The sequence below is a fragment of the Budorcas taxicolor genome, chromosome 1, assembly GCF_023091745.1.
Source record: "Budorcas taxicolor isolate Tak-1 chromosome 1, Takin1.1, whole genome shotgun sequence".
Taxonomy (NCBI): Eukaryota; Metazoa; Chordata; class Mammalia; order Artiodactyla; family Bovidae; genus Budorcas; species Budorcas taxicolor.
The window spans coordinates 136820461-136841159 of NC_068910.1; the positions used below are offsets into that span (position 1 = coordinate 136820461).

The following is a 20699-nucleotide window of genomic DNA, read 5'->3' on the forward strand; positions in this document are numbered from 1 at the left end:
CAACATCTAAGAATAAGAAAAACTTTTAAATATTTTGTTATGGTTTGTTAATTGATGTTTAATGTTCGTCTCTTAGTTTATTTTATATATTTTAGAATGCCTAAAAATGGAAATAGATTGTAGTTTGTCTTCTAATGTGGAGGTAAACTTTTATGAAATGAAACATGGGTGTAATTGGATTGTCTTTCCTGTTGTTCCAGCATATCACCCTTTATTATTTTAGTTACAATAATATATGAGTTAGATGTTACTCTTAGACAACCTATTAGGCTTCTCTTCTTACTGTATTTTTTTCTTTTTAAAGTGATTGATTCAGGTCATGAGAAAATTTCCAGGGCTAAATGAAAAACTATATAGAGATTTTAATAACTTGCTTTTTACATTGACTAAATATTAAAAGCATTAAAAATTTTTTTATTGAAAATCTTGAGTTATGCTGTTACACCTTTTTACTAGATCTTATCACTTTCCCCTGATTTTTTTCTAATTCTCTAGCTTTTGGTATGACATCTATTGCCTCAGAAAATCTCACTTTTTAAAAGCTGACAAAACTTACTGCACTATTAACAACAGCTGTAGCAATGGGTGTATAATAAGATGGATGCAAGGTGTCTTTTGGGGAATAATTATAAGACCATGCTTTAACAATAAACCAGTATTTGACAGTCTAAATCTTGAAAACAGAATTACGACAAGCCTCTGTATAAAAGTAATATGTTTAATGAAGCATTCATGATGAATGATTTAACTTGAAAATAAGATTTCATTTTATATAAATCTTTTGTCCAAAGAATTAGCCTATATGTGTGTATATATTTAGTTTTTCATCACAAGAAAAATAGTCTTCAATCTGCTATAATATCAGTATCTATAATCTTCTCTACAAGCGAATTGTATGTATATACACATGTATTCCCTGGAGTAGGAAATGGCAGCCCACTCCAGCATTCTTGCCTGGAGAATCCCGTAGACAGAGGAGCCAGGTGGGCTACAGTCCATGGGGTCACAAAGAGTCGGGCATGACTGAGCATATACAACCAACCAACATATGTATTATTCTAATTTAACAGATGTCTTTGATATTTAGTCCCCTTTTGTCATAGCATCCTTGCTCAAATGACCTACAGTAAATGAACTATTGACTAAATGTGAAAGTATGATTTTAAAGTCATTTTCTAGGCTTTATTATTTTTAAGCTTAGTAAAAAGTAGGTTAAGTGCATTAGTTTTAGTTAAGCATTAAAGTTTGAATAAAGACTTTTTCACATATTATTTAAATTAAGATTTAGTTAAAATATACTATTAAAATTTCCCACCTGGTTATCAATTTTGTCCTGTTACTAACTTGCATCCATCAGAAACATTTTGATCTTTTCTTTTGGCCTTGATCAAAGGAAATATTTATTTAAAGAATGCCTTGTTATTATACCTCATTTAGGATGACTTTTATTTCTTATGTGTTAATAAATGTATTTCTTTACTTGCTTTAAAACACTTGCATCTTTGCTCTTTTCTAACTCTGAACTTTCCTCTGTGGCTGCATCTGAGGTGCTTTTTTCAGGTATAGTTTTTTTTTTTTCTTCCATTATATACTTATTCAGCACTTCCATTTAGTTGGTCTTTTATCTTCAAAAAATGCTCATCTAAACAAAGTTTTATTATCATTGTAAAATAGTTACTAGTCATAAAATGAGTATTGTTTATTAATGCTTTTTATATAATTTTTTAAAAGTGTTCTTATTTTACTTTCATGCAGGTGATGAAACTTACCAGGACATTTTTCGTGATTTCTCCCAAATGGCATCCAATAATCCAGAGAAACTAAATCGTTTCCAGCAAGATTCGCAGAAATTTTGAATTTTTTTTAGAATGGGGAAAATAGTAAATCTAGTAACCCCCTAATGTATATATCTGAAAACTCACATATTTTTACTGCTTTAATTCTACTTACTTTTAGTAGCTGTTGCGCGGTTTGGAGAAGAGATACCCATTCATTGATATTTTTATAAATCAAAACATAGATCTCTAGCAGTTGGGAGAGGAACTTACTTTAAGACTTACTTTATTTTTGTTTTTTAAAAAAAGCCTGTTTAAAGGGCTGTTTTTTATAGATGAAAGTTGAATCTGGACTTAGGCCATCTTCTAGGTTACAAGATGCTAAGAATTTATACAAAATAATCTCTTTTTTCCCCAATGAATGATGGCATTGATGTTTTTCTTCTGTGCACTGTGCCCAGGATTGTTCAGTCAAGCCTGTCAGCATCAAGTGGGAGCCTGATGTCCTGCCTGATTCCAGAACGTGTCTTTGCTTTAGCTTCCTGGATGTTGGTGGTTCAAAATAGTTTTTGTTTTTATTTTTTCTTGGTAGCTATTATATACACAATATGTAATTTAATTATTAGAACTAGAGGATACATGACCCCGTTTCCTCATAAATGTAGTTTATCCCTCACGTCCAGTACTTTAACATATATACAGTGGCTGTACAGATTGATATAACTCAGTCCTTTAGATTTATTCCATTTTATGAAGCAAAAAAGAAACTGTTGACAAATTTTTTTTTTTCAATTACCAAAAGGATCTCATAGAAGTTACAGTTCTTCAATGTTGGGTTGATTTCCTAAAACCTTGACAATTTTATTGATGTAATAAAACTGTGTTTCAGTGGTTACTTGAATGTTGCAAAATTATGCTTTCATCAGATTGTAACTATCAGAGGAAAAGTTGACATAAAATAATGTAGAACATTTTATATTTGAAATGTGTCCTTTTCAAGGTACATTTTTGCCATTGCTCCTAGTGAAAGGAAAGTCTCTATGTAAAAAGAGAAAAAAAGACTCATTTTTTTAGTTTATACTAAAATATACAGCAATAAATTGCTTTTTAATTCTTCTAACATCTATCCTATGTACTTACTGTACATGGTATACATTCTTTTAAATTATAGCATCTATGCAGGCTTCCCTGGTAGCCCAGATGGTAAAGAATCCGCTTGCAATGTGGGAGACCTGGGTTTGATCCCTGGGTTGGGAAGATCCCCTGGAGGAGGGCACAGTAACCCACTCCAGTATTTTTGTGTGAAGAATCCAGTGGACAGAGGAGCCTGGGGGCCTATAGGCCAGGGGTGCTCAAAGAATCGGACACGAGTGAGCGACTAAGCACAGCACATGTAGCTTTAGTATTTGGTTACATGAATCACAGACCCTTGAAATCCAAAATATTATGGACTTGGATAGATATACTATACTATGGAAACATTAATTTTCTGTGTATATGCTGCAGATTAGTTTGATTCCATCTTTGATTGACCTCTCGTCAGGAGTATAAAATAAGTAATTTGCCTTATGGTTAATTTTTAATATTGTCGTAATTAAATTTAATTTTATTTTTCCAGTTATATGTAAGTAATGAGAGGTTTTTAAACTTGAGTTACCAAATAAGTAGAGAAATTATATTTCATTGGGTATATAATAAATTTTCTAACATTTTCCCACCAGTAAGTAGTTTTCTAAGTTGACCAAACATCAAATCAGAATCTAAACAGGAATTATACTGAAATAAATTCACATCACAGAGAGGTTCTGTATTTGTTTGACCAAATGCATGCATATAGTGCTTATTTAGTTATAACTGCTGTGTATTAGATAAAGATAAAAATATATGTATGGATTATTTCTAAGGAAAGGCTAGTTTCCAAAACCTTGTATTTTAATCACAACAATAACAGGAACATTAAATCTACCCTGTTTCACCTCTGAGTCACAGATCACCCGGCTTTGCAAAAGTCTGATTTGTAGCAGTTTTGTTAGTGTACTTTGAAATTAATTATCCAGAAAGCTCAAGGAGAAGGAAATATATTGAGATAAGAAAGAAAGAGACAAAGAGAGGAAGAAAGAAAGAAGAAACAAGAGCCTCACTTTTTCTTTGTAGTGCCTATTCCAGTTTTGATCCTCGGAATCCTTTTGATCTTTATCTGAAGAAGCCTAGGTAGGTTTCATTTTGGATCCAGCCTTTGGTGTCTAGATCACCTCTGGGGTCTTTGGTTGTGAAAGCAGTTCTTAGATACTCTTAACTCCTGTGGCTTCAGTCATGAGTTGTTAATGTGGCAGTAATTAGTGTCTACTTAAATTTAATTGTTAGAAATGTATGTGAAGTACACTAAAGATGATCATGGTTCTGAATATCTTCAGAAAATCTTCAAAGAAAGTGAAAGTTAAATCTTTAACTGTGCAGGGAGCTTGTACATTGAAAAATACATTTCTGTGGCTTGGTTTCTTGAATATGCCAAAACCCAATTTGGATTAAATTTGTTGGAAATTATGCAGTAGTAACAGCAAAGTTTTAAAGCGAATTAATGGTTACAAGTAGTTACAGAGTAGGTTGGCTTTTAACCAAGGTGAATTTAGATGTGTCAACTAATAGCTTTTCTATAGTATGTAACAAATCTGAGTTTTATTATGCTGTGAATTATTCAGTACAATATGATCAATTACAGTATAAACAGTGTTAGTTATAATCTTGGGCTTCAAAAATTAATGTGATTGTCCTTTGTTTTCTTTGCCTAAGTGATTTGCTGGTATTTAGTTTCGGATCCCTTATTATTCCATTAATCATTATTAGCTCATTAGCTTAAAAGTTTGATTTAAAATAGTCTCAAAATAAGAGTAGCTGTACTGTGAGGAATTTATACAGTGTAGTTTCATGTTAGAACTAGACTAAAGGTAATTATGTAGTTATTTGTAATTTTTCATGGTAACACTTAACATGTTTAAGATTTCTAAGGTTTTAAAAAATTACCTTTGGTACAATTCTTAGAAATTCAGAGATTTCCAGGGATTCACTACATTACAGTGTTTGCCTAATTTATACTGGTGTTCATTATATATTTTAATCAACTTTAGTGTTTACTTTGTAAAACATATATTTTATTTGAAATATTACTTTGGTTCTTCATGAGTGCATTTTGACAAAACACATACTTTTACAGTCTGGACAACTTAAATTTGTGATGTGTTAAGCAGTATTTTAAAAATATAATTTTACACATGTGAAGTGTGATCACAAGAAACAATTGTATTTAAGACTAAATTTACTATCCGTTTTGAATAAGACATTCCCTTATCACTCTTCTATTGTTTAATTAACTTTTCTGCTTGATAGCACTTTTGACTGTGGACATGAGCTGGAAAAATGCTATGTTTTTATAGAATTGTCTTTCTAAAATGATTTCAGACCTACATGATATAGTGGAAAGAGCACTGACTAATAATTATTACTCTTTGAAGTCAGAGCACCTCACAAATGAAATGCGTCAGATGAAACAAGGTGAAACTGTGACAGCAGTCTTTCCTGTGCTGTTCCTGCAGCTCCTCCCAGTGTGCCTTGCCATCAGTCTGTCTTGCAGGGTTCCCACGCAGGGCTTCTGAGATCACCAGCATTGTCTCTTCTTTGACCGTGGGCTGCTGCTCCTGCTTCACAGAGCTGGGCTCTGGTTTGCTGGTTGGTGGCATAGCTGACACCAGAACCCCTGTCTGACTAGTAGTCAGAGGCACTCATGTCATGAAAATGATTTGAAATCATTATAAATCAGTAAAGTCTGATAACAACTGCCAGCTTTCCTTGTGTTTTGATTAAAAATAAAAAAGACTCCAAATATTCTGGATATAAAATTACTGGATATAAAATATTCTGGATATAAAATTACTTTGAAGAAATAGATTAAGGTTTGAACACATCAAATTGTAGGGAATTTTATATTTTTGCAATAACAAACATTGACAACAGCAAAATGTTGTAAAGGTAATTTTAATCCACCATATGCTTACCAATTCCTTGATTCTTCTAAACAAAGACAGCTAAAAGGGGCATGGATTCAGTTTGGCCAAATCTTGACATCTATAAATACAATGTTGTGGGCATCCTTTTCTGTTTATATAAATTTATCTACTAAAATGAGATAATGGGAGGAAAGCAAGATTTGATGAAATAACTTTTCTCTACATTGCTCTTTTCACTGTTTTATGTACTAGGTTTTCTTATTTTTCCTCAGCACATTTCCCAACCTTTTGGATATTCATTTTAAATAGGGAAAGCTCCCTACATTATAAAGAATATTGGCACCATTTATTTTACACCAAGGCTAAAGTTTAACTTTCAGAAATGAGCTACTTTCCTATATGTGTTTACTTGTGCTTCATGATATTTCTGGATCATTCCAGTCATAAAGACTTATTACATGTAATATTTCCTGCTACCTGTGAAAAGATAGATTTTAAAGAATGTATAACCAACAATCCATTTAATTTTTACTAGCATGTGGAGGATTTATTTGTATCTAATTCATGAATGTAGTTTTACTGTAGGATGTCACTTGTAAATGGAAAAAAGTACGTTATCTTTATAGTTATTCTAAGATGTATATTATGTAAGAATTGTAAATATTTGCCTGATTAAATTCTTTGTATGCCAAGAAACTATGTGAAGTCAATAAAAATCTCACCTCTGGCATAGTTCTTTTATGTTCAGACTTCTACTTTATTGTGAACTACAATTGCAGATATACCTGTTAACTGTCATGCTTTTCATATTTTCAGTTCTGTATTCCTTTCTTACCCTGTCAAATTGGTCCATATTGATCCTATTTGCTGATTGCTTCAACCATGAAATCCGTTTTGATTTTTTAAATATTTTCTTCTGCCTGCCACAGAGCTGTATGGCTCCCAGTTCATTAGCTAAAAGCCACAAAAGGCATTTTTATGCTGTAGCTCTAATTTTTTTGCCATTATGATTGAGATATCTGTTGAAGTTTCTAATCTAGGCAACACATTTACACTGAGTCCTTTTAGTAAACAAACAAAAACAAGTTTTTGCATGAATTGAGATTGAAAGAATAGAGGCTTAAAAGAACAGACCTGGAAGTGAATTGCCTGCTTTTGCTTTTCCTTTAAAAGTTAAGTGAAAGCAGACACTAAAACTATTATATGTAATTTACTTTATTCCACTTCACTTCAGTTTCATAATAGTTATTTGACCAGGAGATGCAAACCGATAGTAAATGTTTTAAATGAAAACAGCCTACTTTCCTTTATTACAAAACAGTGCTTTTTTCATTGTAGGAAAGGTTAATGATAAGCAAAAAGAATTCCGTCCTAATTCCATCATTTGCCTGTGATGTTTAGTATGGTACCTCCCAGCCACATGTGTCTACTGAAATTTAATTAAAATTAGAATTAAGTGTTGAGTTCATGTGTTGAATTGCCACACTTCAGAGCCGCTAGCTTTGTGTCCAGTGACTACTGTTTTGAGCAGGGCAGATTATAGAATATATTCACCCTAGGAAGTTCTGTTGGATAGTATTAAGTGTGGGGGACGCTATTACTTCCATGGTGTATACCCTTCTAGACCTTTGGATGTGTGTATTTATATACAGTGGGATCAAACTGTTTTGTCACCTTTCATTTAATAAATGAGGGACAAGTTTCTAAGTCTTTAATCTGCATCACTTTGGGGAGGATTTTAAAAAATCTTTTTATTGAAATTTTAAAACACTCAAAAGTAGAGATAATAACTTTAGTAGCTATTGGTTCATGACTTACATTGTTTTATCTATACTTGTACCCATTTTTCCTCTTCCCTATTTTTTAAAGACAGGTGCCAGACATTTCAACAAATTGTTGAGTATGTCTCTCTAAATATGTATATTGCTTTTATGCAGAACCTTAAAAATGATACAAATGAACTTATCTACAAAACAGAAGCAGACTTAGAGAACTGAACTTATTTGTAAAACAGAAACAGACTTAGAGAACGAACTTACTGTTACTAGACAGGAAGGATTGGGGAGGGGAGAATAATTAAGGAGTTTGGGGTTGGCATGTATACAACAAGGACCTACTGTCCAATACAGAAAACTCTGCTCAATATTATGTAACAACCTGAATGGGAAAAGACTTTAAAAAAAGAATAGATACATGTATGTGTATAACTGAATCACTTTGCTGTACACCTGGACTCGACACAACATTGTTAATCAACTATATATTTCAATATAAAACGGGGGGAAAGGACTGTTCTTAAAAAATTATATCTTTCTTAAACTATGAAACTATGTAGTCAATATTCAAATTCCTCAGTATCTTGTGTTCTTTAAAAAAATTTTTCAAATGAGAATTTATGTAAGTTCCATTCATTGCAATTGGCTAATGTATCAGTTGAGTCTGTAAATCTATAGGTTCTTCCTCCATTTGTCACTTTAAAAAATTTCCACTTACAGTTTGTTGACTACAGCACCAACAGCACCTTTGTTTTCTAAAAATTAAAAAATTACCTATTTTTGGCTGCACTGGGTTTTCATTGCTGTGTGTAGGGTTTCTGTGGTTGTGGGCGAGTGGGCTTCTCATTGTGGTGGCTTCTCTTGTTGCAGAGCCCAAGCTGTAGGCACTTGGATTCAGTAGCTGTGGCTTGTGGGGTCTAGAGTGCTGGCTCAGTAGTGGTGCACAGGCTTACCTGTCATGTGGTGTATGGGATCCTTCTGGACCAGAGATTGAAACCATGTCCCCTGCACTGGCAGGCAGACTCTTAACCACTGGATCACCAGAGAATTCCCAACAGCATCTTTAGTTTCACTTTATTGATGAACATTTGATTTTAATATCTTGTCATCATAAACCTAGCTCTGCATTACCCTTGTGGCTAAATATTTGAGTACATTTTCCCTTATTCTGTTATGAAAACGATGGTTTACAATGGGTGGGTATATTTCTGATGCTCATTCAGTGAGTCAAGCACCATCAGTTACTGGAGATATTATGGTTAAAGAAAGACACACTGCCTGCTCTCTTGAAGTCTTGCCTTCTTGCAGCAGAGAAAGATGGGAATGGGTAGTTCTTAGGTGGCCCTTATGGTATCCTTCAGGATGGTGCCTCATCTGGACACTGCAAGGGCTGGTGTTTAGAGACCGCTCTTTGAGGCAGGGACACCCAAGCCAAGGTCTGAAGCAGGAGAGGTTGACTGTGTGAAAATCCAGGGCACTGCTTTTCAAACTTTGGCTTGCAGAAGAATCACCATCAAGGCCCAGGCTCGTTGAAGGTAATAGGGCTTGAGCCTTTGTGCTTTATCAAGCTCCCTAGTGCTGCTAGTACCAATAAAATTTTGATAACCACTGTTATGTGGATAGGAGAGAGAACTGAAAGTTTTCTTAGATTTTCGTGTTGGCAGAATATAGGCACCCTCGTCTGCTGTGGAAGAGTGTCTGCTTCACTGTCAAACCTGACACTGTGTGACCTGAGCAAGTGACCTCAGTTACGCCTCAGTTAATTTTGCAAAACCACCGGGTATACAGAAAGTCTCTTTTAAAGTGTTGAAGTCTGTTAAAAAAAAAAAAACCCACAAGCTTCCTGGGGAGCTCTGAACCACCCAAAGTTTGTGGCAGGTGGCCCCCCTGGTGGCTACATCCCATAGGTTGCCTCTGGTCGGCCTCAGAGATGCCAAGTGAGGTGAGCAAGTGATTCATACCTCGGGTGTCAATCCTACTTCACCGAGAATGGGAAAGGAGTTGCTAGTTTAAATTCTTCAGCCCTAGTCGCCAAGGTGTGAAAGGAGTCAGGGAGAGGACTTAAAGCCTTTAAGAAATTAGGAGGGAAAAGATATAGAGAACATTTTTTGTGCGTCCAGTTTAGTCTTTTTGCTTCCGAAGGCTTAGCTTCGGTTTCTAGCGCCTGGGGCTGTGCGCTTAACGAGGGCCATTTTCCACAGACCGTACAGCCTGCTGGCTTGTGTGGCCAAGTCCTCACCGCCTCTGTCGAACACGCTGGAGGGACTCCCGCGGGCTCACCGCCCGACCCCGCTGTAATCCTTCTGAGCTTAGGACCCAGTGGCGGCCAGGCAGCCTGGCACCGCCTCTCCGCGTATCAGCGCCCGCAGATTGGCAGCTCGGCTCCGCCCCCGCTATGGCTGCCGCCAGCTGCCGGGGCTGCTAACTTGCTGCCGGGATACTGGTCTCTGCCGCAACTCGCCGGCTGATCTGTTCGCCGGCCGGCGGCGCATGGGTCTCCTCCGAGGCGGGCCCCCGTGCGCTCGGGCCATGGCGCGTCTGGGCGCTGTGCGCTCCCACTACTGCGCGCTGCTGCTGGCCGCGGCGCTGGCGGTCTGCGCTTTCTACTACCTGGGCTCGGGCCGGGAGACCTTCTCCAGCGCCACCAAGAGGCTGAAGGAGGCCCGCGCCGGGGCCCCTGCTGCGCCCTCGCCGCCGGCGCTGGAGCTGGCGCGGGCATCCTTGGCGCCGGCCCCGGGCGCTAAGGCCAAGAGCCTGGAGGGCGGCGGGGCCGGGCCGGTGGACTACCACCTGCTGATGATGTTCACCAAGGCCGAACACAATGCCGCGCTGCAGGCCAAGGCCCGCGTCGCCCTCCGCTCCCTGCTGCGCCTCGCGAAGTTCGAGGCGCACGAGGTGCTTAACCTGCACTTCGTAAGCGAGGAGGCCAGCCGCGAGGTGGCCAAGGCTCTGCTGCGGGAGCTGCTGCCGCCCGCCGCCGGCTTCAAATGCAAGGTGAGCGGGGCCCCATCTAGAGGCTCCGGGTAGGTGACTCGGTCATTGTGGGGCCTGGCCTGGATCCAGGGGTCAAGAGGGAGGTGTCTTAGTTGCGATGCCCATTGCTAGTGCCAGCAGAAGCCTAACCCCTTAACCCGTACCCTGCCTGAATTGTGCGTTCACAGCACGCTGCAGGCATGGTCCGGGGGGCGTGTCTCGGAGCCTCTATTAGCTGACTTCGTTGATCCTAGCTTCCCTTTAACTGCGGCCCCCTGGAGAATCAGCATGCCCGCTCTTTCCTGGCGTGGTTGATTTCAGCCCTCAGTGCCTTTAAGTCTGCCCCTCTTTTTATTCTTTTCAGTGTTTGACTTTTGAGGATGGAGCAGGTCACTTGAAAGTGCAGTGTCTGCTGGACAAGGTCTTAGGCCGCTTGAGTTGTTCAAATTACAGTGACATTTCTCATAGCTCTAAGGATTTCAGTTGAAACTGGTCCAGCCCAAACCCAGCCCATGTGAACCATTTCATCTCCTCAGTGTGCCTCCTTCTTCCCTTCTCTTCAGGGTCATGAACCCATTTAGAGAAGCTGCGGGTTCCTCCCAGCAAGAAAGTGCTCCAAGAGGTAAGGATATAAGATCCGGAGGGGGCAGAGCAGAGCTAGTCGTCTTGTTCCAGGTTGGCTCTGCTTGGGAGAGATTGTATTCTTCAGTCAGTCAGCTCAGTCACTCAGTCGTGTCCGACTCTTTGTGACCCCATGGACTGCAGCACACCAGGCCCCCCTGTCCATCACCAACTCCTGGAGCTTACTCAAACTCATGTCCATCTGGTCGGTGATGCCATCCAACCATCTCATCCCCTGTCATCCCCTTCTCCTCCTGCCTTCAATCTTTCCCAGCATCAGGGTCTTTTCCCATGAGTTGGTTCTTTGCATCAGGTGGCCAAAGTATTGGAGTATTTCAGCTTCAATATCAGTCCTTCCAATGAATATTCAGGATTGATTTCCTTTAGGATTGACTGGTTGGATCTCCTTGCAGTCCAAGCTTAGTGTTAATGGCCTCAGTTAAATTACATGTCTCCTTTTGACCTAATAGTTGCCCAGAGGGGATCTAATGTGTGATTTTGGGATAGAAATAGTGTGCACTAAATCACTCCAGTCATGTCCGGCTCTATGCGACCCAATGGACTGTAGCCCACCAGAGTCCTCTGTCCAGTGGGATTCCCCAGGCAAGAATACTGGAGTGGGTTGCCATGCCCTCCTCCAGGGGATCTTCCCTACCTAGGGATTGAACCCGTGTCTCATGTCTCCTGCGTTGGCAGGCGGGTTCTTAGTAGCTGATCTTAAAGGATGGAGACTGGTGGTAGGGGGAGAGGTGGTAAGATTAGAGTAGTGTACCATGTGTTTGTGCTGGGTGAGTGACTAAGGGGAGCCAGTGCTGGCCTCCTGCAGGGTTCAGGGGCCTGTTGGTGTTTGTTTTTGGCCGCACTGCACAGCCTGTGGGATCTGAGTTCCCCGACCTGTGTCCCTTGAAGCGGAAGTTCAGTCTTAACCACTGGACCTCCAGGGAACTCCCTTTTTTGTTGTTATTGTCTACAGGATCAAGTCCTCATTTCTTGGCAGGGCTGTCTGTTGTGGGGCCGGGCTCTTCAGCTGACCTCCTTGTCCTTCCTCTACTAACTGTACTGAATGTGCCTTTACACAAGCTCTACTCTCTGCCCAGAGTATAACTTCCTTTCTTCCTGGGCCCTTGACCACTGTTTATGTAGTTTTTACCCTCCCCCAGGAATACCCCTAGAATTGGGGACAGTCTGTGCCCAGCCCTCCACAGCTTTCTGTTCCAGCTTTCTGCCATAGCATCCAGTGTATGCCCTGCCCAGAACAAATGAACCCTTTGGGAACACCCACCAGTCATAGCGAGGCACCTGGTCTGGATTCCATGGTACAGGAGGCCAAGAATCCAGGTCCTGGAGCTTGTGGCTGCAGGGGCCTTGGGGTCCACTGTCTGAGCTGAGGTTCTTTCAGCCTGGGGCCCATCCTGATTTCCCTAATTGCAGTCTTGGGAGGAAGGGCCTGGCAGCCTGTTCCAGGTGTTCCTTAGGACTCCAGTGTTTGAGAAATCCTTCGCTAGTTCAAGGGAGAAAAGCAAGAGCCTTTGATCATAGGGCCAGTCTGGATAGAGCTGGGTGACTGCGGGTGACCCTGCCTCCCTTTGGCTCTCAGGGCGTGCAGACTCGGCTGGCGCTCCAGACACCACCTTGTAGACCAACATCATCATTGTTTCCCTTTAAGAGTCAGAGGTCACACCCTGGGCCTCTGCCCCGCTACTAGGACTCTGCTGTCCCCTTCCTGAGCTCCAGCCACAGTGTCCTGTCATATATCCAACTTTTCCAGCCTACATGCCTCTGCTTCTTTTTTTCCACCACCAGGATACACTTTCTCTGTGCATCGCTAAGTCTCGCCCATCTTCAGATACCATCTCCTTGTTGGAGCCATCCAGGCAGCCTCCATTCAAGAGGCACGTCTTCCTCATATACCTGGCTGGTGCAGTGGACTGCATGCCTTCTTATTGCTGGTGCCTGTGCCTGGAACATAGTGGGCACTGTAAATACAGGTCTAGGGCAGGTCCAGGCTCAGGGCCAGGTTCGCTCCTTGGAGTTTGTGTTTCATGCTCCAACTCTTTCCCTCTGCTGGCCCTGGTTCTGACAGCCAGAGCCAGCACTCAAGACCCGAGGCAGCTGCAGATGACCGGAAGGAGCTGATACCACCCCACCAAGGCACGAGAAAGGAGAGTCTGGGGGCTTCCAACTTGCTGGCTGTGTTCAGATAAGGGTTTATCATTTTCAGCTAAATTGCTTTTATTCCTTTTATTTTATTATTTTTTTGTGTGAATCTGTTTTCTGTGTGTGACCACGGTCATCTCTGCCCAGCCCTCAGGAGCCCACCATGTATGCTTAAGTCCCCTGAATGACTGAGCATCTGCTGTGTGTCAGACCCTGAAGTCACAACTGTAGGGAACACAGACAGGGCAGGTACAGCCCCTGACACCAGGTACCCATGGTGCTTAGCATCACCCATGTATAGCCTGTCCCATTGCTGAACCTGCTGGATTGGGCACGAGATAGTCCCGAGGGAGGGAGACAGCACTGCGTTTAAACCGCAGGTGGCCAGTGACTATTTGGGTGACGTGGATGGCCCCTCTTTGCTTCTCAGGGCCTCCCAGGCCTCCTCTCAAATGAAGATTTAACCCCTACTTCCCTCGGAGAGGTGAGGATTAAATGCCACCTCGTGTGCTGCAGGCAGCCCTGTGCTGCTGTGTCCGTTGTTGTGTGTCTGGTCTCACAATACTCTTCCACTCTGCCGACTTCTGGGAACTCAGCACTGGCGGGCCCTGCAGCCATTGCCTCCTCCCTTTTTGGGGTGGCCAGCCCCCTGCAGAGGCCCAGGGGGCCTTTCCAGTGCTGTGGGGACGCTCAGGCACACAGCATGATTGCTTCTCAGAAAGGCCATCTGTGAACCCCTTTTCTGAAGCCTTCATTACCTATTAGCCTTCATTACCTTTCCCTTCACCTTGTTGGTTGCACACACTCATTTGTTCATTCATTCAACAGATATTGTTGAGTGCTTATCCTGCTCCAGGCACTATTCTAGGTGCCGGTGGCCAGCAGGAACAGAGCCAGGCCCCTGCCCTCGTGGAGCTTACATCCCAGGGCTGTAGGGGTGTAGAGGAGTTTGGCTCAAACAAATGAACAGAAGTCCTCACAGAGTGAGTCAGATCATGATCATGTAGAGAAAAGTCAAGGTGGATGAGTACCCAGGGAGTGTCCGTGTGTCGGGGTGGGGAGTTGTGGGCCGTTTTGTACAGGTGGACAGGGAAGGCCTCACAGATACTGTTAACATCTGAGCAAGGGCTGAAGGAAGCGAGAGGAAGAGCTCTTTGAACATCAAGAAACAAGTTTGAGAAAGTCACTACCCTGTTTCCTAGTTTGCATTCCACCCCTCCCTACTAGAGCATCATGCCCACAAGGGCAGGGCATTATTACCCTCTTGGTCTGTAAATGCCACCCTGTAAATGCCACCCCTGTTTCTGGCCTGAGTTGGGAGTGACAGACACAGGGGCACGTGCCTCCCAGATCTGGAACACAGGCCAGACAGACTTCTGGAGGGACAGGCTGCTCTGGACAGCAGCTGGCCGCCGTGCAGGGAGGGGCAGACTCTTCAAGGCTAATCCCAGAGGGGAAGAGAACCAGACAGACCTGCCTCTCACTGCAGTTTCTCCTCCTTCCCTAAGGGAGGCGGTAATGTGTCAGGTGGGGAAAGGCGGGCTGGGGAGTGGCAGGAGGTGGGGAGTGCTGGTCTGCTGGGCACAGATGGCATGAAATAGTGGATGGTGTTCTCTCTTCCTCCATCCCTGTTCCATTCTTGGCGCAGCTCCTGGCACATTCTAGGCTCTCAGAAATACTTTATAGTCGACTGATTGATAGCTGTATTAATTAAACCTGAGAAATCATAGAAGGGTTCTTGGTGTGCTGCCCCTGGTACATCAAACTTCAGCTATCTCAGAGCACGAGGCTGGGTTGCTCCATCTGCAGATGACAAGTTAGGAACTGGAAGGAGGCCTTGTGCTTTCTACACTTAAAAGTGACCACTAGATTCCAAGAGGAGCGTGCTGAGGACTTGGGGTAACGAGACAAAAGTTAAATCTCTTTGCACATCTTTTTTGAATTTGCAGTTTCTTTTATTGCAAAAGGAAAACTGTGAGTCGCTTTGAAAAAGTCCCAGCTCATAGTTGAGGCTCTAACTATGTTGAGGCTAGTTGAGGCTCTTCTAAAGAAGCCTGAGGGTAAAAACCTTGATGCTGGCTTCTCAGTGAAGCTAATGACAAACAGGTGACATTGCAATGCAGATTTCCCCGCCTGTCATGGCAGCAGGAACCGTGATCAGAAGAAAACTCTTGACTAAGTTATGAACATCTGGGAAAGAAGTGATCAAAGAAGTGTGTCCTGAAGTGAGATGCTCTTTGAAAAGACTAGATGACATTTTATAATCTAAAATTTAGAGAATTTACCAAATGCAATGGAACCCTTAAATTGTAATACATTCATGATACAACTGTAGTAATGTACCAATGTATGTTTCTCATGGGAAACTTTAGTCATGGATCTGTAGGGAAGAACTGTGTATAGTATTATTGTATCATGCACAATGTATCATGCACTCTGGATAACTTCACAGATATGTTTTAAAGTTTTAAGGTAAAGTCCATCCATAACTAAGACCAGCGATCGTCGCGTATACCTGATACCTGCGTGAGTTGGGCTTCCCTGGTGGCTCGGTAAAGAACCTGCCTGAAATGCAGGAAACTCAGGTTTGATCCCTGGATCAGGGAGATCCCCTGGAGGAGAGCATGGCAATCCCCTCCAGTATTCCTGCTGGGAATGGACACAGGAGCCCAGTGGGCTACAGTCCATGAGGTCACAAAGAGTAGGACACGACTAAAGCGACTGGGCGCAGCGTGCACTGGTTGCTTGGAAATACTGTGGGGGCTTCAGTGCATGAATGAAATGTTCCAGCTTAGGGTAACAGTCATTCTTCATAATCACTTGACTGTTTTCTGTTCCAATAGGTCATTTTTGAAAGACCGATGATTACATTTTCTTGCAATTCAAAAAGCTTGAGATATAATTCATGTCCCATGAAATTCACCCTTTAAAATATACAATTCAACAAAACTTGAAAAATTTGAGATCTCCCTTCCTATGACACTGTCACAGATCATTGACATGCAGTTCTATCATGATGTCATTAGAATCAGAAATACATCTTATGTGTAGAACAGACTTTTGGACTCTGTGGGAGGGGGAGAGGGCGGGATGATTTGGGAGAATGGCATTGAAACATGTATAATATCATGTAAGAAACGAATCGCCAGTCTAGGTTCGATGCAGGATACAGGATGCTTGGGGCTAGTGCACTGGGATGACCCAGAGAGATGGTAGGAGGAGGGAGGTGGGAGGGGGGTTCAGGATTGGGAACTCATGTACACCCGTGGCAGATTCATGTTGATGTATGGCAAAACCAATACAGTATTGTAAAATAAAGTAAAAAAAAAATACATCTTATTAGCGGCTTTGTAGATAGCTTAATATTAAAAAATACACAGTGGTTTTTAACACATTCACCAACTTGTTCAGTTATGATCACTAATTCCAGAGCATTTCATCACCCCAGAAAAGAAGCTGTACCCATCAGCACTCATTCCCCCTTCCCCCTTTCCTCTCAGCCCTGGCATCCATGAACCTGCTTTCTATAAATTGGCTTGTTCTGAACATTTCGTATAAACAGACCTTTACTTCTGACTTCTTTCACTTAGCGTGATGTTTTTAAGGTTCATGTTGTCTGTGTGTCAGTACTTCATGCCTTTTTATTGTTGAATAATATTCTGTTGTATGGCTATACCACATTTTTACTTATTCATTCATTAGTTGATGGACATTTGAGTTTCTACGTTTTGGCTATTATGAATAAATTGCTGTGAATACTCATTTACAAATTTTTGTGTGGATATGTTTTCAGATCTCTTGGGTATATACCTGGGTGTGGAGGGCTTGGTCATATGGCAACTGTGAGGAGCTGCCAGACTTTTCCAGAGTAGTGTATTGTATTATTATTTTACATTTCCATCAGCTGTGTATGAGGGTTCCAATTTCTCCACATGCTCACCAGCACTTGTTGTCTGTCTTGATTATTGCCATCTTACTGGGTGTGAGGCAGCATCGCATTGTGGTTCTGATTTGCATTTCCCTAATGACTAAAGATGGGATGATTACACGTTGATAAGGACAGCCAGATAAATATGTTTGGGATTTTTCTTATGTATTTAAGGGCTTCCCTGATAGCTCAGTTGGTAAACAATCTGCCTGCAATGCAGGACATCCTGGTTCGATTCCTGGGTTGGGAAGATCTGCTGGAGAAGGGATAGGCTACCCAGTCCAGTATTCCTGGGCTTCCCTGGTGGCTCAGCTGGTAAAGAGTCTGCCTGCAATGTGAGTAGACCTGGGTTTGATCCCTGGGTTGGGAAGATCCCCTGGAGTAGGGAAAGGCTACTCACTACAGTATTCTGGCCTAGAGAATTCCATGGACTCTACAGTCCATGGGGTCGCAAAGAGTCGGATACGACTGAGCAACTTTTGCTTTCGCTTTTGCTTACTTAGGCTGCTTCCCAGGTGACTCAGATGGTAAAAGTGTCTGCCTGCAGTGTGGGAGACCCGGGTTCGATCCCTGGGTCGGGAAGATCCCCTGGAGAAGACAGTGGCAACCCACTCCAGTACTCTTGCCTGGAAAATTCCATGGACGGAGGAGCCTCTTAGGCTATAGTCCATGGAGTTGCAAAGAGTTGGATAAGACTGAGCAGCTTCATTTCACTTTGTTTACATATTTACCAAGATACATTTTACAAGAAATACTAGGTATCTTGACTCTTCCTACACATCCTGAAAGATGTTATAACATCTCTGGAAACACTCTTTACCGAAGGACAAGGTTTGGAAATTTCTGATGTGTTTAGTAACTTTTTGGGTTTTCCTTTGGGATCAGCTGGTAAAGAATCCTCCCACAATGTGGGAGACCTCGGTTAGATCACTGTGTTGGGAAGATCCCCTGGAGACAGGAAAGGCTACCCACTCCAGTATTCTGGTCTGGAGAATTCCATGGGCTGTATAGTCCATGGAGTTGCAAAGAGTTGGACACGACTGAGTGACTTTCACTTTAGTAACGCTATGCCTAAAATCAGTGAGGTGGTGTTAGTAGTATGAATACTTGATTAGGAGAATTGTAACAATATTTGTTCAGCACTTTAGAGCTTATGAAAGTGCTTGCACAGATGTTTCACCTGAGCATCACTGTGACTGATGAAGGAGCCTCTAAGGCTGAGACATCGGTGCTTTACTTGAGCTCCCACACTAAGAAGTGGGGCTGGACTGTGACATGTGCTTTGGGGAGTAGGAGGCAGGACAAGACAGGGAGCCATTGAGGGGCACAATCTGTACATCCCCTTGCCCAGATTCCCCAAATAAACATTCAGTCTGAATAAAGACTGTGCTTGCTGCCATCATCGCTTTGCAGAGCCTTAGAGAATCACCAAGCATTGGGGCAGGCTGGAAACTCGGACCCTCGGTGCAGTGTCCTCCCAGTGAGCTGATAGATTAGCTGATAGATCCTGGCCAGCAGGCCAGTGACTTATTCAGTGTACACTGGGCTGGGGGTAGAATCAGCCTGTGCCCTTCCATCTTCTACTTGAGTGTCATTGTTTTCAGTGGCCTCTCTAAACCCCAGGAAAGAGTGGACAGGATAGAGGGTCGTTTTCACCATCCCAGTGGAGTCTCTTCCTGTGTTTCCAAGGATCCCTCAGGCTGGAAAGGGGCGGGGAGGCACCTCTCTGACCTTTAGCAGGCCAAACCTCTGCTGTTCCCTCGGGGCCAGCTTTACAGCTGTCCAGTGCCTGAGACCACCAGAGCGTTAGTTTTGGGTGAGCTGTAACATTGCTCCCAGGGAAACCACGTGGTGTGTCACCTGTTTGGGGGTGCACGCTGGGGGCGGTTTCAGGGCTAGCATCAGCGCGCTGGCCTCCCAGGCCAGAAGGAGGAGGAGCTGAAGGAAGGCAGCCCACAGTGGACCGCCTCCGGTCTCCTTGCTGGTCACCGCATCCTCCCCGACACCCAGTAGGGGGAGAGCTTGCCCTGCGGCTCCCGGGCAGAGTCACCTCTCCTGCCCATCCAGCCGCGTGCAGCGCCACGCACGGCCACTGGAGGGCACCGCCGCTCCGCGTTTGCTCGGCCGGAGCCCGGGCCCTTCTCTGCCATTCCTTCCACTGAGGAAGCCTCGGGCGCAATCCTAGCTGTTTTTGTTCATTCTCCACGAGCGTACCCCTTTGTCACTGCCTCCGCCACAACGCCGCTCCGTGTTTTAGAAAGGAAGACCGAAATGAAAGGCAATCTGCCTGGCGGTCATGGGTAGTCATTTCCTTCCCGCGCCGGGTGTAAGCCTGTTTTGATCAGGCCCTTTGGAAAAAGCGGGTGAGAAACAAGCTGGGAAGGTTGGATTCTGGACGGGGAAGGCTGCAGCGCTTCCCTGAAGCATAGAAAGAAGAGTGTGGATGGGCGGTGCGGTGTGCTTCTGCGCCTCTCGAGCCTCCGTGCTCCTCCTTGGTCCGAGCCCTATGACCACGGTTCCGGGGCGGCCTCTCAGCCTCCCAGGGCGCCTCCTTTGTCCAGTCTGGGGTGCCCATCACGCCTAGCACGGACCCTCTAGTGAAGGGAGGGGAACTTGGAGCAGCTTGAGGGTGGAGTCCCTCTCACCGTGGATAAGTTCACCAGGGCCCCAGGGTTTGCTTTGGGCCCACGCCCCCAGGTATCCAGGCTCTTAGTGGGGACTTGGGCAAGGGGACCACATAGTAAAGCGGGTGCTGTTGACCTGGGTGCTGGGCGTGACGGGGCCCTTGTTGCCTCACTGCCGGGAGCCTCCGTGTCCTCAGCTGTCAGATGGGCTTGGATCCCCTGTTCACACCCTTCCTGGCCCAGGGCTCTCGCCTTGGCCTTGGGACCGCTCCCACGGGCCTGTGGGTTGCTTGGGGTCAGTCAGGATGGTCAGGCCTGGCCCGGAGAGGGAGCTCTGTGTGCTCTCCTTCCTGTTTCAGGTGCCTGTTCTGAGCAGCTGAGCCAGGCCCTGTAGGCTGGCACAAAGCCTGCTGTTAATGTCTTTTAAATTAAAGTCATTAGATTTATTTATGGGGGTAATTATTATTGAGCCGATCCTCGCGCTGGTGGGTCAGTGTGTCTGGGAGGCTCTGGAGCCCCGTGCTGGTCCAGGGTGCGCTTTGCTCTCCTTGGGCCTCCTCTTCCTGTCCTGGCTGGAGCTTACCACTCTTCCCTCCACTAGCCAGGTTTGTCCTGTGCCCGTCAGGGACAGGCCCCTGGGCAGGAGTTCGGGACTTGACACCTGGACTCAAATGCAGTCTGTGACATTTGGGGACAGTGTAACCCCTTTCAGCCTCCGACCTCCCCAGAGGGCCTTACCAGAGTGGTTATAAGGTGAAAATGGGCATCACTGCGCCCTGGCACATGGCAGGTGGTTAGTTAGTGGTGGCTGCTACTTTTTTCACTTTCATGCATTGGAGAAGGAG

The 20699-nt window shown here is 43.8% G+C and overlaps 2 protein-coding genes across 2 annotated transcripts in view; both read left to right on the forward strand.

The window, feature by feature from the left end:
* Positions 1-2123, forward strand: part of ACAP2 (ArfGAP with coiled-coil, ankyrin repeat and PH domains 2) — a 161088-nt gene extending 158965 nt beyond the window's left edge. The window contains exon 25 of the mRNA XM_052637900.1: positions 1756-2123. Coding sequence (XP_052493860.1) covers positions 1756-1856 — 101 coding nt within the window. The 3' untranslated portion in view covers positions 1857-2123. The remainder of the gene's footprint in view (positions 1-1755) is intronic.
* A 7918-nt stretch (positions 2124-10041) lies between these two features.
* Positions 10042-20699, forward strand: part of XXYLT1 (xyloside xylosyltransferase 1) — a 178780-nt gene continuing 168122 nt past the window's right edge. Inside the window, exon 1 of the mRNA XM_052642338.1 lies at positions 10042-10545. Coding sequence (XP_052498298.1) covers positions 10042-10545 — 504 coding nt within the window. The remainder of the gene's footprint in view (positions 10546-20699) is intronic.